General features: G+C 38.4%; 1 protein-coding gene across 3 annotated transcripts in view; it reads left to right on the top strand.

Annotated features, from left to right (window-relative positions):
- Positions 1-5,515: 5,515 nt before the first annotated feature.
- Positions 5,516-18,208, top strand: part of PDSS2 (decaprenyl diphosphate synthase subunit 2) — a 263,549-nt gene continuing 250,856 nt past the window's right edge. For all 3 annotated transcript variants that reach the window (XM_059941480.1, XM_059941479.1, XM_059941481.1), the window contains exon 1: positions 5,516-6,083. In XM_059941480.1, coding sequence (XP_059797463.1) covers positions 5,803-6,083 — 281 coding nt within the window. In that variant the 5' untranslated portion in view covers positions 5,516-5,802. The remainder of the gene's footprint in view (positions 6,084-18,208) is intronic.

An 18,208-nucleotide genomic window follows, 5' to 3' on the forward strand; every position in this document is an offset into this window, starting at 1 on the left:
GACACATCTATGTGGACTCCCCACTCCTAGTGATGCTGTTAGTGGTTAGTGGTTGCAGGTGGTGTCGGCCTGAGGCCTCCATTGCAAAGTTCCCCACCAACCTCTCATCTACTGTTGATTGTTGCCTGAATTGATTATTTCGTAAGGAATTACAATATGGTGATTTCCTAATCCTATCCTTTATTCCCCTTCTATTAGGTGGAATTGTCTTATAAACTTTCTTTCACCAGCCTGAGCTATTTGGCTACCACATTAGAAGAGGCAGTTGTTCCCAGTTTCACATCCTCTCAGCCCGCCTCCTACTACAGCCATTGCTGAAGCAACCTGCTTCCTGCAGGTGTAACCTGACAGCACCGCTCCTCATACATCTCACATTCTACCCTCGAGTTCCTCTGACTCCATGAAGGTGGGACATCTGCTAGCACTCACAGAACAGCTTAGAAATGTGAGGGGGCTAAGGTTCCAAGGGGGAAATATGGACAAATGGGCGGTGGAAGCTGGTTGATAATTGCTCCTCTCTTGCATCATGCTGACAATTATGAAGTATATTCTACATAGCAACTCAAGGAGTCCCTGCAGGCTCAAGGCCTTATTGCCCACTGTGATGACTAACTCAAGAACACCCTTGTATTGACTTGCCCTGTTTCACTCTCCTAGTCATCCGCTGCTGTTTCCTGAGAATGCTGTCCAAAATAAACTACCTAAAAGTAAGCCCTTGTCTCAGGTTCAGCTTTCAAGGGGGTAAGCCAGACTAAGACACCACTAAATGTAATTCATGCAGGAAGGGCAGGATAAATGCTCAATTCTTTCATTATATTGCAAATACTCAATTAGTTATGTCTAATAATGAAAAAGATTTATATGTCATCAATGAATTTCAATCAGTTGTAGTTGTCTTACTCTTTTCTGATGCTCAGATTGTCCCTTTTTCAACCAGTAGAAGCTCCTTTACGCTGATAGCACTTTCCCTTTGACTTGTCCCATTAGACTTTAGACTTTAATAGCTTCTGGCACAACAGGGTGTCCCAGGCTCATCATGCACATTTCTAGCCCCATACCTGATACCTGTCATTCCTCCAAAGAACGTCCTTCCTTTTAATAGGAAATGATGTATTAAAAGTACAGTATGAACGCTAAAGGTGCTCATTGGTACACGATTATCATTACTTCTAGGACTTTTCAAGGGATAAAGCAAGTAAATGTTTTTTTCCTTCTTCAATAAATATAAAATTTTCCTTGTTGGAATATAAGAAACATTTTTTTCTTCCTGAAATGTACTTACTTATTTTTTTAAAATTTATTTTATTGAAGTATAATTGATTTACTATGTTAATTTCTGCTGTATAGCGAAGTGATTCAGTTATACATATATAGATATATAGATTCTTTTTCATATTCTTTTCCATTACGGTTTATTACAAGATATTGAATATAGTTCCCTGTGCTATACAGTAGGACCTTGTTGTTTATCCATTCCTATATATAATAGCTTATATCTGCTAATCCCAAACTCCCAATCCTTCCCTTCCCCACCCCCCTCCCCCTTGGCAACCACAAGTCTGTTCTCTATATCTGTGAGTCTGTTTCTGTTATAAGAAACACTTTTCAAAAGGAAAAATCATAAGTTCATACTATTTCCAATTCACCTTTAATCTTACATGGATTCTACTTACTCTGAAAATCATTCATAACAACTCTAATATTGGTTTTTACCTGTAATATACAAGAATAGTTTGAAAGTAATAATATCTATATTTCTACTAGCAATAAGACACTGAATGAAGTTTAAGACTTCTTTGTAAATCTATTTATCCTGAGAGCATATTCCTCTGTGAATGTACAGTGAAAACAGTATTTTCTAAAGTCGTTAAATTAATTACTTGGTGTGATTATACCACCAACTTAATATACAGTTAGGTAATTTGCTTCAGTTGTTTTCAAATTTTAGGAATCACATTTTTCTTTTGAGTTTAAAATTATTTTGAATATGTAAAATATATATATATGATTCTAAAGTCAAAACTATATAGTCAAGGTATATTCATCAGAGTACTTTGCTTCCATGCCTCTCCTTTCCACCTGTTTTCCCCCCTCCCAAATGTATACAAATATATATTTGTAGTTCACCTATCTTACAAAAAAGCATACTATACTGTTCTGCACCTTGGTTGTGCTTTTGTTGTTGTTTAAAGCTGACATATTTTCTGGAGATATACGAGACATATTTTCTGGAGATGGCCCTCATTCTTTTTCAGAGCTGCATAGTGTTTCATTGTATGGATCTACCCCAGTTTATTCAACTAGTCCCCTATTTATGGTTATTTGGTTTGTTTCCAGTCTTTTGCTATTACAAATAATATTGCAGTGAATAACCTCGTGCATAAGTCATTTTATATTTTGGGAAGGATTTCTGGAATTGGGATTTCTGGGTCAAATGTATATTGTAATTACACACAGTATATAAACGTATATGTAATTTTGCTAGGGATTATCAAATTCCCTTCCATAGGTGCTGTTTACACAGCATTTTACATTCTTACTGGTAATATGTACCATCCCTGTTCTCTAGCCTGCCAACTCAGTAGGTGGTCAAACTTTTGGATTTTTGCTAATCAGATTAATTGCCTCCTTTTATCATTCTGCCCCAAGATATATGCCATGGTTTCATCTACTTTTGGAAGAACTCTCTTAGCATAAACAATAGGTGATTGTTCTGAGGGTGATAGGAGGGTGGCTGCAGTATCCCTATCTATTTCCACTCACCTAATCATGGAAATGCCAAAGCCCAAAGCATACACCATCCGTGTTAAGACCTTGTATTTCCAAAGGCTGGTTCGAGTTTCTGGCCAAAGAAAAGGACATCAAATATGACCTCACTTCTTTCTAAGGTCAGCAGAATGCAGAGAGGGCAGCAAGTGGAGTCCACTAGTACTTTACCAGCTTCAGGATCCTGAGAAAGGTGAAGGAGGAACTGTGACCATCTTTTGTCAGCTTTCTGTCTCCAGAACAATCCCAATGCCAAGGAGAAGATGTCCCTGTGTATGGCTGGAGGTCTCCACAGATTGTAGAGTGACTACTCTCTAATCTGCAGGGCTGCTCACATCCAGGACCTCTTCTTCTACTGCTTTGTAGGAGTAAATGTCATGGATGGGAATTTTTTTCTTTCAGCATCTCCCATTTCCCTGTATTCTTATGGGCGATTTTGCCCCCCAGGGGACATTTGGCCAGGTCCTCAGACAAATCTGGTTGGAGAGGGGTACTACTGGCATCTAGTGAGTAGAAGCCAGGGATGCTGCAAAACATCTACTATGCACAGGACAGCCTTCACCCCCGGCCCCCTGCCTACCATAACAAAGGATTATTTGCTCCAAAATGTCATTAATGCCAAGGTAAGGAACCCTGCTGTATTCTTTCTTTATGCACACATTCACAGACATCCTCAAAATGACTATTATCAGTGACAGAGGAAGGGCAGAGATTCTCCCTCTCTGCACCTCCAGAAGTCACTAGCAATTCAGATATCTCTTTAGTCAGACTCTAAGGAGTTATGTATTTATCTGGAAGATTAAATAATAAATACCATTTTAACCTTCTAAAAACTGATTATCATTAGGTATAATGCAACCTTTTAACTCTAAGAATAAAGGAAAGTGCTATTTATTTAAAGTAAATGGGACTGAAAGTCCCATGAATAATCAAAAACTTGGTTAATAGAGTATGACCAGAGAATAATGCACTTGGCTTCTGTGGAGAAATTAAAGTACACGCTGTGAATTGGTATTAAGGAAATTGCATGAAAAGTTAGTCTTAAAGTACCACGCTGCTAAAGAAACAGCCTCAGGTGCACAATATATCACATTCAGTCCTTATCTCCCTTCCTTTTTTTCATGACTTCTTTCACCTTGGATAACCCAGCTCAGGCCTTGGAACTTTTTAGAATGGTAAGGTATCTCACTCTCCACATTTATTTTCATCTAGAACAGACCTGAATTTTATTGCCGGGAGTGTGTTATCTCTTTCACAGGAATTGTTTTTGAACTTCGGCCTGCCTTATTTATTTATTGGGCCAGACTGTTTTTAATACTTATGAGCATAATTCACTTTATCTAAAATGTACCCTTGAAAAGTTATGCCTAAACTGAATTTCTGGAAATAAAATTGGATTGTTAAATCACGAGGGAAATTTGCCATTCAAAGGGAGTCTGAGGCTAAACCTTTTTAGAGAAAGCATCTTTTGTACAAAGTGAATAATTACTCCTTAATTTGCCCGTTTTTAAGTCTGAATTTTTTATGTAGCCCGAATCTAGTCCCGTATTAGGCATGATGCTAATTTTAAAAATATCAATCATGAATTTGAAAGGATTTTGAAAGTTAAAGAGAGTTTTACAAGCTATTTCTTTAGGGTGTAAAACTCGGTAATATATCTTTATTATTAACAAGGGTTTGTTAACACTTGTTTTGGGTGATGAGAAGGGGGTCAGGATGCTAGACATACATAGTAAAGAACAGGTAGCATTACAGGACCACACTGACAACAATGAGAAGTGGTCGGTAACCTGTTACTTAGACAGTAATGTTGTAGCTAAGAACATGGATTCAGAAACCAGATTACCTGGGTTTACTTTCCTGCCTAGTGTGGCCTTAGGCAATTTACACGACTTGGCTGTGCCTCAGTTTCCTCATATGAAACACGGAGAATACTAATATTATCTACTTAACGGGGTTGTTTTGAGGATTAAATGAACTAATACATGAGCTGTAAGTGGAAGCACTAGAGTCAGTGGTAGTTTTGGATTCTCGATGGTGAGCGGAGCTTCCTTTTAGAAGTGCCTCTCTGCACCCTTTCGGGGTTCTGCCTGAGCTGTACACATGGGAACTGAGGCTCAGTGAGGCGGCCAGAGACAAGGAATGAGGACAGACCCTGGGGAAATAAAAAACAAAAAACACCCTTTCTATGGGGCCACGCCACCTTTCCTAGGTTGGGAGCAGAGGTCACGAGCGCTCAGCCCCACGTCCGGATTCTGCCTCCCACCTCACTCCACATGAGCCGTGGCCCACAGCTCCTGAAGCCCCACAGTCCGAGAGGCGGCCCTCACGCCAGTCCACCACCACTGCCAGGGCTTGGCGGCGGATGGCTTCCCAGAGGAGCTGGCGCCTCCGCCCGAGCCCTTCCTTCCGGAAGGCTGGGGGCCGCGAAAAGACCATTACTAGACACCGACCCTCGTTCACGACACATATTTATGCGTGCCCACTCTGCGCTGGGCATCCTACGACGAATCAGACTCGTCCCAGATTCAAGGGGCTGGGGCACCAGTCGGGGCCCACACCCCGATCTCTGTCACCCTCTGTCCTCGCAGGCCGGGACGAGAAAGTGGGAGGAGCTGACGCTTTCATCCTACCTCGCCTTCCGGGGTTCATCTCCAAAGCCCCGCCCCTTCGGGCCGTTCACGGCTGCGCCGTAAAGTAGGAAAAAATTCTTTGCCGCAGAACAGCCCGCCTCCGTCTTTACGGCAAGCCGCGTTTGACGCTCTCAATATGGCGTTCCCCACTTAGGCAGTTCTCTGGATGCTACCCTAGATGGCCGTGGGCAGCGCTGACTTGGGGCTGTTGTCTGTCTAACCCAGGCTGCAGAAAGCTGCTGTTAAAGCTCGTTTCTGGTCACGGCTCCAGAAACCCACCCTCCTCTGAGGGTCAAGAATCGCTGCTTCCTTCTAGTTCCCGCAAGTTCCTCATCTGCCCCTAGCTTGTTTCCCGCGCCACCTCCGGACACCCTCAAGTCCCTGACACCCCCAGACTCAAACTATGAGCCTTCGGCAGCTGCTTTTGCGCTTGCCCTGTTATCTCGGGGCCTCGGGCCCCCGGCGTGGCCCCCTCGACACCATCTCCTCGGTGGTCTCCTGGCGTGGTCAGTCCTCCAGGTCCCCGGCCCACTGGAACCAAGTGGTGTCAGAGGCGGAGAAGATCGTGGGCTACCCCACGTCCTTCATGAGCCTCCGCTGCCTGCTGAGCGACGAGCTCAGCAACATCGCTATGCAGGTGCGGAAGCTGGTGGGGACTCAACACCCTCTGCTTACCACAGCCAGGTGAGCTACTCCCTCTCGCCCTGACACACTCGCACCCACTTGGGTTCTTTTTCCTGGCCTGTACACCCTTTCCTCCCTCTCTCAGACTGACTGCCTGCTTATCCCTTTTTACCTCTTCCTTTCCTCAGCCATCCTAGGCATCCGATGTTGTGTCTTCTCTAGTCTACTCACCTTAATTTACTAACTCCATTTGTGGAGGAAGAATGAGAACACGTGCGCTTTTCGCGTTTTTTGCCTCTTAACTACTGAAGGTGAAGTTGCCTCAATGATTTGTGGAGAAATCGAGTAGGGATGTGGGTTTGAGTCACTTCCTAGAAATGGTCTTTTAAAGTGGGATAGGTTTATTTTCGGTTCCGCATTATTCGAGAGGTCACCTCTAGAAAGAATGGGGAGGGGGAGGGAGGCCGAAAATTAGTTACTTGCAACGTTTGTCTCAGGCTTGAAGTAGGAATTTATCTAGTCAGTAGTCATTTTCCCCTCGGGATTTTTATCACTTATGCTGACTACTACTGTGAAACCTGCCATTAGGACTTTAAGGACCACAACTTTTGATTGCATTTTTAAAAACTCCACCTTTTTATTAATAAATAATTTCAAACATACTGAAGATTTGCAAGAATAAAAATAATACAAAGAACGTACTTTATAATCATATTCACCTATGGTATACATATATACGTATACTATTCACATGTATATGTAAACAAAATACATACACACACACACACAGATATATTTTTCCTGAATCATTTTGGGGTACATTGCATATGTCATGGTCCTTTACCCCCAGGTACTTCATTTCATAAGCATAGGGATATTCTTTACATAACTACATTAATCAATTTACTTTTAATGTTAATACAGTACTTTTATTTAACCTACCATTGATAGTCCACTTTTGTTAATTGACCCAATAATGTTTTTGTATAGCATTCTTTCCTCTTTAGTACAGGATCCAGCCTAAGATGAAGTATTACTTTAGTTGTCATGTCTCTTTAGTCTCCTTCAATTGAGAATATTTCCACAGTTCTTCACTTTTATGACTAGAGCATTGGTTCTCAAATGGCGCAGTCTGCCCACTAGGGAACATTTGGCAGTGTATGGAGATGTCACAACTGGGGCATGCTACTGGTGTTTAGTAGGTAGAGACCAGGGATGTTGTTAAACACCCTACAATGCCCAGGACAGCCCCCTACAATGAAGAATTAGGTGCACCAAGATGTCAGTAGTACCAAGGTGGAGAAATCCTGGACAAAAATTATCTTTTTTTAAAATGTTTTCTTAAAAAAAAAAACAAAAAAAAAAGTTTTGAAATAATTGGAGATTCACATGCAGTTGGAAGAAATAATGCAGAGAGAGCCAATGTACCCTTTATGCAGTTTTCCCCCCAAGCAGGATATTGACACTGATACAGTCAAGATGCAGAACGTTTCCATCACTACAAGGATCCCTCACGTTGCCCTTCTATAGCCACCTTCACTTCCCTTGCCCATCCTCTTGCTTTAATTTTTTATGAGACACTTGCTATTTCTTTGTTACTAGTTACCAAATAGCAATAGTAGAGTGATTTTATTTCTTGGCATCATTCCCAGTTATCAGGAATGTCATTTTATGAGTAGGCTAAACTTGTCCTGAAGCTGGAATGTTAGTTCTCCAGAGATTCTAGATGATAAACACTCAAAACACACATACGTATATATTTTAAAGCTTAATAATGAAACGAATGAGCTTACCACCCAATTGAAGAAGTGTAACTTTATCAATCCTATTGAACCTTCTCTCTTCACTGGTCCATCTCCCTGATCCCCACTATACTGAGTTTTGTGTTTATTTTTCCTTATAAAATTACACGAGTGTTTCCTTAAATAGTAATGTGTTTAATTTTGCTCATTTTTGAAATTTATAAATATACTAGTTTATTGCATGCAGTCCTTTATGACTTGCTTTTAAATTCGTCATTGTTTCTAAGATTTATCCCTGTTATGTTTAACTATACTTCATTAGTTTTTCACTGGTGTGTAAAATCCTACTGTGTAAATATACCACAGTCTTCTTTCGATCAGCATTTGGGTTGTTTGCAGTTTTTGGTGCTATGAAAAGTGCTGCTGTGAATATGCAGCACGCGTCTCCTGGTGTACTTGTCTTGAGAGAATAAAGGCGTGTGTGCACATGTGTTCAGCTTTAGGAGATAGTAAATTGTTTTCCAAAGTGGTTGTACCAGTGTACATTCTCACTAGCAGTGTCTGAGTTCAGGTTACTCTGTGTTCTCACAACACACGAACCATTAAGTGTCTTCATTTTTGCTAATCAAATAGTGGGTTTTTCTGTATGTAATGGGAATGATAGTGTTAGCGGTGGAGGTTGTAGTACAGCCAGCCCTCCGGATCCGTAGGTTCCACAACCACAGATTGAACCAAGTGTGAATCGAAAATATGCAGGGGAAGAAAAATTTCAGAAAGTTCCAAAAAACAAAACTTGAATTTGCTGTGCACCAGCAACTATTTTTATAGCATTAACATTGTATTTACAACTATTTACATAGAATTTACATTGTATTAGGTATTGTAGGTAATCTAGAGATGATTTAAAGTATAGGGGAGGATGTGCCTTGGGTTATATGCAAATACTATGCCATTTTGTATGAGGGACTTGAGCATCCTTGGATTTTGATATCCGTGGGGATTCCTGGCTCCAAACCCCCTGGACTGTATATTACGTTGTGCAGATGCATATTGTAGTCTCTGTAATAAAGTGTTGAAGTGAAAAGGGCAGAACTGGAAAGAGCCTTATTAATGTATGTACTCTGAGAATTGCAGTTCATCTACTTAATTGTCAGAGCATCAGTTGGGGTCTTAGAGAAGATTCCTTCTGAGGGCACCAGAGACACACTAGATGAAAGCTTGTAAGACTGATGGCTCTGAAACTTCCCTGACTGTATGTAGCCTACCCTGCCTGCCTAGTCCCATATTACAGTGAAAGAATTGAAGAGGAACAAAATAATAAGTTTCAGCAAAGTTGTAGTAACATATATAGATTATTTGGTAAGAAAAGGAGGAGCTAATCTGCATATAGTTTTATTACATTTATTTAAATTATTTAAACAGTCTAAACTCACAGGCAGCTAATGAACAAAAAACTTTTGGGTAAGGGGTCGTGCATGTATCTGTTTTAGCAAAGAAGCAGGCATTTGATCCATAGGGTAGGCAGATTGTGGTTATTGTAAATTATAGCTAAAAACGTAGATTAAGCAGCTATATTGTTTCACATACTGCACCTTACTTTGTTGAAATCTTGTGAGCAAAGCATTGATAATTAAGAGAGAGAGCCTCTCAGTATGCTATCCAAAGGACACAAATACCCCATATAGTTAATATAGTTAGAACAGTAGGAAATTGGATTTGGTAAATTCTTTTACTAGTTCCATTTTACATTTTACATTATTTACTTAAATCAGTATTCTAATCCCTTGGGTCATTTTACTTTTTGGGTAGATATACATGGTATTGATATATTAGGGGTGAATCATATGGCCCTAAAATTTAGATGTATTTTTTGGCATTTTTGGCAAACAGGAGGAGAAAAAAAGGAAATCACCATAATTCAGTATTCACTACCTTCTCTTTCTTTACCTAAGTTATCTCATCAAGAAAAGGGAAAAAAGCCTAGAACTATATTTTTATAACAATTTAATTGAGAAATGAGATTAAATTTAAAATCTTGAGATTTAGTGAGATAATGATCTTATTACTAGGAACAATGTAGCAATTAGCTAATTTTTTACTCTTGTTCTTCTAGATGTTCTAGTTTCTCTGTGTTGTAAGTTCCAATTAGATAAATAATCCTTAATTCAATGTTTATTAAAGCTTATGGAGGAATATAAAGAATTCTAAAACATGGACCATATCCTTTGAGAATAGACATTGTGTTGGACACAAATATGTTTACAAATATCAGAAGGAGGGAAATGACTTGTTACTAATGAGTAGTAGAGATATATTAGCTATTACATTTAGAGATACTGAAGTGGCCTGGTGAAAGGTAAACCCTGTATGATATTACTTATATGTGGAATAAAATATAAAACAATCTAGTGAATATAACAAGAAAGAAACAAATTCACAGGTACAGAGAACAATCTGGTGGTTACTAGTAAGAAGATGGAAGGGGGAGGGGCAAGATAGGAGTAGGGGATTAAGAGGTACAAACTACTATGTATAAAACAAATAAGCTACAAGAATATGTTGTATAACACAGGGAATATAGCCAATATTTTATAATAACTGTGAATGGGGTATAACCTTTAAAAATTGTGATTCACTATGTTGTACACCTGAAACTACACTATTGTACATTAACTATACCTCAGTAACAAAAATAAAAAAAATAAAGTGGCTGGAATAGTAGAGAACCTTTCATGAAGAAACTAGGACATGATTGGGCTAGATGGATAGAAATTACATGGGTAGTGTTTTAGAGCGGTGGTACTATATTACAATTTTTTTTCCTCTTGATTCTTTTTTCTTCTTTCTTTCTCAGGCTGTCATACCTCTACTAGGCATAGGGAGGACCTTAAAAGCAAGAATAAGCAGTACAGTAAACTAAAATGAACAGCATGAATGGAGCTAGAATAGCTAAAACAATATTGAAAAAAAACAAAGAAGAAAGTGGGAGGAGTCATTCTACCTTATGTTAAGTCTAATATATATAGCTTAATTGATCAAGACAGTGTTGTATTGGCAGAGGAATAGACAGATTGAGGGAACAGAATAGAGAACTCAAATAGATCAACACAAATATACCCAATTGATTTTTGACAAAGGTGCAAAAGCAATTCAATGGAGGGAGAATAGTCTTTTCAACAAATGGTGCTGGAACAATTGGACAGTATAGGCAAGAAAATGAACCTTGACCTAAACCTCACACCATATTAAAAAAAAAAGGCTATGTAAAATGGAATTAAATGTGAAATGTAAAACTATAAAACTTAAGAAAACGTAGGAGAACATTTTTGGGACCTAGGGCTAGGTAAACAGTTCTTAGACATGAAACCAAAAATGCAGTTCATTAAAGAAAAAAATTAATAATTGGACTTCATCAAAATTGAAAACTTTGCTCTGCAAAAAGACGTTGTAATAGGATGAAAGGATTAGCCACAGGGAGAAAACATTTGCAAATCACTATCTGAAGAAGGACCTGTATCCAGAATATGTAAAGAACTCTCTAAACTCAGTGGTAAGAGAACAAACAATACAATTAGGAAATGGGTGAAAAGAGCCTATTAAGATGGCAAGTAAGCATATGAAAAGTTGTTCAACATTATTAGCCATTAGAAAAATGTAAGTTAAAACCATGATGAGATACCACTACAAACCTATTAGAATGGCTAAAATAAAAACAATATGAAGTCCTGGTGAGAAACTAGATTTCTCATACATTGCTGATGGGAATGTAAAAATGGTAAAAATTTTTTATAAAATTAAACATACACTTAACATACAACCCAGCTATCACACTTGTGAGCATTTATCCCAGAGAAATAATAACTCATATCAAAACCTATCATGAATGCTTGTAGCAACCTTATTTGTAACAGCCAAAAACTGGAAACAACCCATATGTCATTCAAAGGTGAATGGTTGAACAAACTGTGGTACAACCATACAATGGAATACTACTCAACAATGAAAAGAAATGAACTATTAATGTGAATATACTTAACACTACCGAACTGTATACTTAAAAATAGCTAAGATGGTAAATTTTATGTGTATTTTACCACAACTAAGGAAAAAGTCAATTTCAAAAGTATGATTCCATTTATACAACATTTTCAAAATGACAAAACTATAGAGATGGAGAACAGATTAGTGGCTACTAAGTCAGAAACAGTGTGGGGAACAGGGAGGAGTGTAAATACAAAGGAGTATATTGTGGTGATGGAACAGTTTAGTATCATGATTGTGATGGTAGGTACATGAATCTATACATGGTATAAAGTTGTGTAGAACAGTATATACCTACACACAAACGAATGCAGGTTTTTAAAAAGTGCTGAAAATGGAATAAGGTCTGTAGTTTTGTTAACAATAATATACCAATGTTAATTTTTAGGTTTTGATATTGTACTACAGCTATATATTGGGGGAAGCTGGATGAAAGATACATAAGGACTCTTTATACAGTCAGTCCTTAACCACACGTTCTGTGTCTGTGGATTCAGCCAACCATAGATAGAGAATATTTGGGGGAAAAAAATTCCCCAAAAACAAAACTTGAATTTGCTGAGCCAGGCAACTATTTATATATAACATTTACATTGTATTTACTACTATTTACATGATATTTACATTGTATTAGGTATTATAAGTAATCTAGGGATGATTTAAAGTATACTGGAGGGGGCCTCCCTGGTGGCACAGTGGTTAAGAATCCTCCCGCCAGTGCAGGGGACATGGGTTTGAGCCCTGGTCCGGGAAGATCCCACGTGCTGCGGAGCAACTAAGCCTGTGCGCCACGACTACTGAGCGTGCGCTCTAGAGCCCGTGAGCCACAACTGCTGAGCCCGCGCGCCTAGAGCTCGTGCACCGCAACAGAGTAGCCCCCACTCGCCGCAACTAGAGAAAGCCCGTGTACAGCAACGAAGACCCAACGCAGCCAAAAAAAATAGTATACTGGAGGATGCGCATAGGTTATATGCAGATACTATGCCCCTTTATAAAAGGGACTTGAGCAATACAAATTTTGGTATCCTCAGGGAGTCCTGTAACCAATGCCACTGTGGATACCTAGGGAAGACTGTACTATTTTTGCATCTTTCTGTGAGTCTATAATTATTTCGTTATTTTGAAAAGCTAAAAGAAATCACTTTGAAAAGAGAGAGAATGAATGGATGGATGGATGGATGGATGAACAAACAGTAAGTAAGCCTAGGAGACAGGAGGCTTGTATGTTCTAGTTTCATCTCTGTCAGTAGGAAACAGTGTGACCTTAGGCAAGTTATTCCATCTCTGGACTTTAGTTTCCTAAGCAGTGAAGTAGAAAGTTTGACTAAATGATTTCCAAAAGTGTTGCCAATTCTGGACTAGTAGAAATTAGTGTTGTAACTGAACATAGCAGCTAAGGGAGCTATTGTCACTTCTCAGGCAGGGAATGAGCAGATTGAATGCAATATATATTGATAGTACAATCTATCATCCTTTTCCTACTGTTTAAAAATCCTGAAAGCTCAGAAAAAATATTTTCTTAGACTCACAAATCTGACCTGAACTGGTGTGAGATCATTTATAGTCTTCTTTATCCCACTTTATGTGAATATTCTTGCATTTTGCTACAGAAATATTAATATGTTTGATTACAGGGTGCTGCCCCAGATTCTTCTGGAGTGCTGGGTGAATTGCACCTTCCTAAAATCGAAAAATTTCAAATTCTGAAAGACGTTTGGTTTCAAGGACTTTGGATGAGGGATTGTGGACCTGTCCAAGCTAGACAGTGGTATTATATGTAGGATGATGTTGAAGTCCAGGTATGTCCAGGTATATGTAGGATGATGTTGAAGTCCAGGTATGTCCAGGTATGTGATGTTGAAGTCCAGGTATGTCCAGTGTGGGAGAGGTTGAAGGTAGTGACATCAATCCGCATCAATCCGCACTTTCTCCCAGTACAGCTTGAACCCTATGGGCCATTACTATCTTGCTAATTAAATGTAATTATCCATTTGTGCAAAATATATATTTTTATTTTTAGTCACTTAAATTTCTATAAATCAGTATTATTTTTAAGTACTTCTAGCTTTTATAAATTCACTGCATTACTATCTACTGTCAAGAACTTAAGAGCTTTTAATAAACATATGGAGGACACTTAATTGTTTCAAAGATAATAACAGTACTTTTTTTCATATAGAATTGGTTAAATTCTTGTTGTTTAACATAGCTAATTCCATTGAGCAATGTGGCTTTGTGTTCATTGATTACTCTTGACAGATTTGGCTCTTAGGATTAAATTTTTGTTTAAATATTCTGTCTTTTTACTTTTTACTTGGAAAAACTGTGATCTCTATTTCACGTTTAGATAGATGGGATCAATTTGGTATGCATTTATTGGAGACAAATTGTGACATTTAGTCTCTCTCTTAGAGGGTATTGATTCCTGGGTAGAGACTTTTTGTTCCTGACTGAGTTCACTAGTTACTTAGCTACCTAAAAAACCTTATTAGTCTTTTTCTGCATGGTAAACTTCTTTAGAGCTCTTTGAATTTATTATTAGAAATTTAATTTTAGTCTCTCACATGTTTATGAAAGACCCTTTCTAGATTCAGTTCTGTAATTACTGTACTGAAAGCCTACATTACTTATGAAGAACTTTTTCTTGGAAGACTTGGAGAAAATTATAAATTTTAATTCATTCCACAAATATTTGAGGTGCTCTGGGCATGGATATACAAATAAGAATAAGACATAGTTGCTGCCCTTCAGGAATTCGTGAGAGGCAGTATAGTGAGCATGAGCTCTGGAATCAGACTGTTTAGATGCATATCCTGACTCTACCACTGCCAAGGTATGGGATCTCAGGCAGTTTACTTCACCTCTCTGTGCCTTAGTTTCCTCATTTGTAAAATGAGGATAATAATAGTACCTATATCTTAGGGTTTTATGAAGAGTAAATGGGCAAATATAGGTAAAGTACTTAGAAGAGTACCTGGAACATAGAAAGTAGTCACATGTTAGCAGTTACCGTTATTATTAGAAAGTCATTTTAGTGGGGAGACATGCAAATAGAGGATATTGAGATAAATGCTGTAGTATGTGTGAACAATATGCTGTAGAGGCACAGAAAGAGGAAAAAATCTCTCTCTAGAGAAAATTGAAGACTTCCAAAGTTGAGGTGACATAAGAGTTGGGTCATGTTGAATGGGAAGGAAATGACCAAGGCAGGGAAAAATAAGCCACGAGGAGTTGCCTAGCAAAGTGTAGGGAAGTAGTAGTTTGGTGTATGCTGAACAAGGGATAGACAAGGCAAAAAGGATGGATTGGAAATGTCTGCTTCTGCTAAGCTAGAATAACATGCTGTAAACAAATAGAAAACTGGATAAAATATATAAACAACTATATTCTGCTTAGAGTACAGGGAGCACAGGATTGTGATCCCTGTGAGTGAGAAAACAAATGAGGTGAGAGCTATGATCACTCTGACTTTCTGCTGAGAGGTGCTTTCCAAATAGCAGCACAGAGAGGGGGAACTCGAGCAGAGGGTGCTGGCACTGCTGAGTTGAAGAGACGGATCAGATTTGGGGGAGGCTGAGGCAGCTGGAAATTGTGGGACAGAATGCAGAAGAGGAGAGAGCATGCACAGAAAGGCTCCAGAAATCTAAGGTGCCCGCTTGAGTCTGTTATTGAAAACTAAGCAGCACACACATAGGATGCTTGGGCGCTATAAGCTGTACAACTGTCAGAGTTCTCCCAGAGCTGGGAGACGTGCAAGTTCTGACTGGACAATGTGGAAAGAACTTGTTGAACAGCTGGGCACTCTAGAGAAGTGCCCAGAACTTTACCCAGAAAAGTTATGCCTTAGTAATGGGACCAGTGGTATTCTTAATTCCTACTAATTAACGTTAGCTCAGAGCTAGTAGGTAATAATCCTCAAGAGGATTGGGTATTTTCCTTTTGCCAACTCATCATTACCTGGGTAATGGCCAGAGATGCATTCGGGAAAAAAATCTTCCAGAAGGGATTTGGCCTCCTCTTCATTCAAGAACTGTGGGTCTTAGATTTGGGTGAGAGGCCAAGACTCTCCACTGTAGCGTCTCAGAGAGGTCTCTGTTCACTAGACCTGGAGTTGTTTGTTTTTGGTTATTTAAATCAAAACATCTTAGTGGATGGCTATTGATTTGAATTCTTGAATCTGACCAATTAAATATAGACAGGGATTTCTGCCTATCACAACGAAGCCTGAGATTACCTAATATTCCCAATATCCACCTTGCTGCCTGTGAGAGTCACCATGCCCACTTTGCTTCTGGCAGTTAACTGCTACCACCTAGACCCAGCCTCCCCTGGGCTCCTCCCATTGCTTTTTGGGTTCAGGGAGTCCATTTCATTTGTAGTCCCTCCCACCCAAATCTTTAGCCCTTTCTAGAAGCCACTAAAGTGATTAGTAATGATTGTGGTATGCTCCTCACCAAACTTTTTCTTGTGTCAAGAGTTAAGAGAGAATCTTGTGGGCCCAGTCAGGAGACCTGGTAAAAGCAGTGTGTTAAATGAATAAAAGTTTCATATAGTTTGAATAGAGAATAGTGGTGAGAGAATAGCATCTTTACCATCGGATTCCCTTATTCCAAAGAACTGCCCCAGACGGTCAGAACCATTTTCATACACGGAATTGCAATTTAGTTTAAGTCAAGTACCATCACCTGTCATAGTAAATTAATGCCACTTTGAATAAGTTTTGTATTCAATTTGTAATTTTATTTATTTTAGTTGTTTAAGAACCGTAACCGTACAGTGTTTATAATTTTTATATTAATACGTATTTAAATAACATTTTAATAAAAGTCATTTAAGGCAATACTGGATGACTGAATTTTTACCCTTTAAAAATATTCCAAATGTTACTCAAGGTTGAGGAATACTGACTAGTCTGTGTTCTTAATTCTGGGCCCAGTTAATAAAGATAAGTTGGTTGTAGGTTCTTAAGTGCTATAATCCTTAATTCTTTGTGGTTAGATTCTAATGAATTAGGATTCAGGCATCCACATCTCTCTTCTCATATTGGTCATTACTGCTGTATTGCCAAATGCTTTTCATCAATATTGTATTCTGTAATTGTTCCTTCTTTATTCTTCTGTAGGATTCAGAATCTTCTTGTGTGTGTGTGTACGTGTTTTACACACCTTGGAGGTTCTTTAGTTACCAACATTTATTTATCTGTGTTTGTGGTTTTAAGAGTTTAGTGAATGTTTTCCCAAGAATAGCTACCCTAGAGTAGGTTTTAAAAATGGGTACTAGATGTTAACCATTCAGATAGTTGTTTCTGATTTAATACTTATCCGAAGTTCTAGATACAAATCTTTAGTTTATGGAGTGCAGCTGGATTTGCTTTTCTTCCTGTGACTCACCAAAGTCTTCTCAAAGCCTTTCATTTTTTTCTATTTTTGTGCACTGAAACTTCATTTTAACAAATATTTTAAAATAGCTTTAAAAATTACCATTCTCTTGGAATCTCCTTGGAAGTTTATTTCATTTGCTCCAGAGATTTTTTTTTTAGCACACTGAATTGGTTTTGTTTCCACAGTTGTGAGGCTAGAGATACTTCTAGTGAATATTATATCATATTCTAAAAACTTAGCAGTAGTGTTTTGAATTTTTCAAGCATTGGTAATTTGCATGAGCATATTCTTTATAGTGTTTAATAATTACAGGGCTTTTTTTTTTTTTTAGCTTCAGACTTTTGCTTTATTATTTTTCTTCTGTAAATACAAAGCACTGAGTTCTAAAGTAAAAAAAAAAACAAAAGGCTACATTGAGAGTGATAATCCATACTCCAGAATATGGTTACATGTAAAACAAACATATAAAATACATATATATTATTCACATATAAAATAAGCATGATCACATATATAATAAACTGATATTTTGTAGCTCTAATGTCTACCTTCCAACTTTGTAATGCAGTGAACTAAGAAAGTCCCACCAGGTGGGAATTGTCTCACTTCTAGTCTTGTCCAGACCATCACTTTCATTGTCTTGGTTCTGCATGTGGACTGATCAGCGCTTGATTCTTAATGACCTTCCAGAGTATTCAGTCTCTGCATTGGCAGGGTTGCCTCCTTATACATTAAGATTCTTATACTAAATGTAAATAATTCTCAATATATCTGTCTCTAAGGAAATAAAGAGTTTACATCAGCTGTATTCTTTTTCTCTCTTGCTATCCTTGAATGGCATTTTACTCAGACATATTTCTTGAATGCCTATGCAGGGTAGTATGCGAGCTAGTGGATGATAAAATAGATATGGTTCTTGCACTTGTCACATTCACAACTCCTCCATAAATAAAGGCCCTGCTGGAACAGAAGGCACGTTGGTCTTCTTCAATATGCCACCTTCCAAATGCCTGCGAATCAC

This window comes from Balaenoptera ricei, chromosome 12 (genome assembly GCF_028023285.1).
Source record: "Balaenoptera ricei isolate mBalRic1 chromosome 12, mBalRic1.hap2, whole genome shotgun sequence".
Classification (NCBI taxonomy): Eukaryota; Metazoa; Chordata; class Mammalia; order Artiodactyla; family Balaenopteridae; genus Balaenoptera; species Balaenoptera ricei.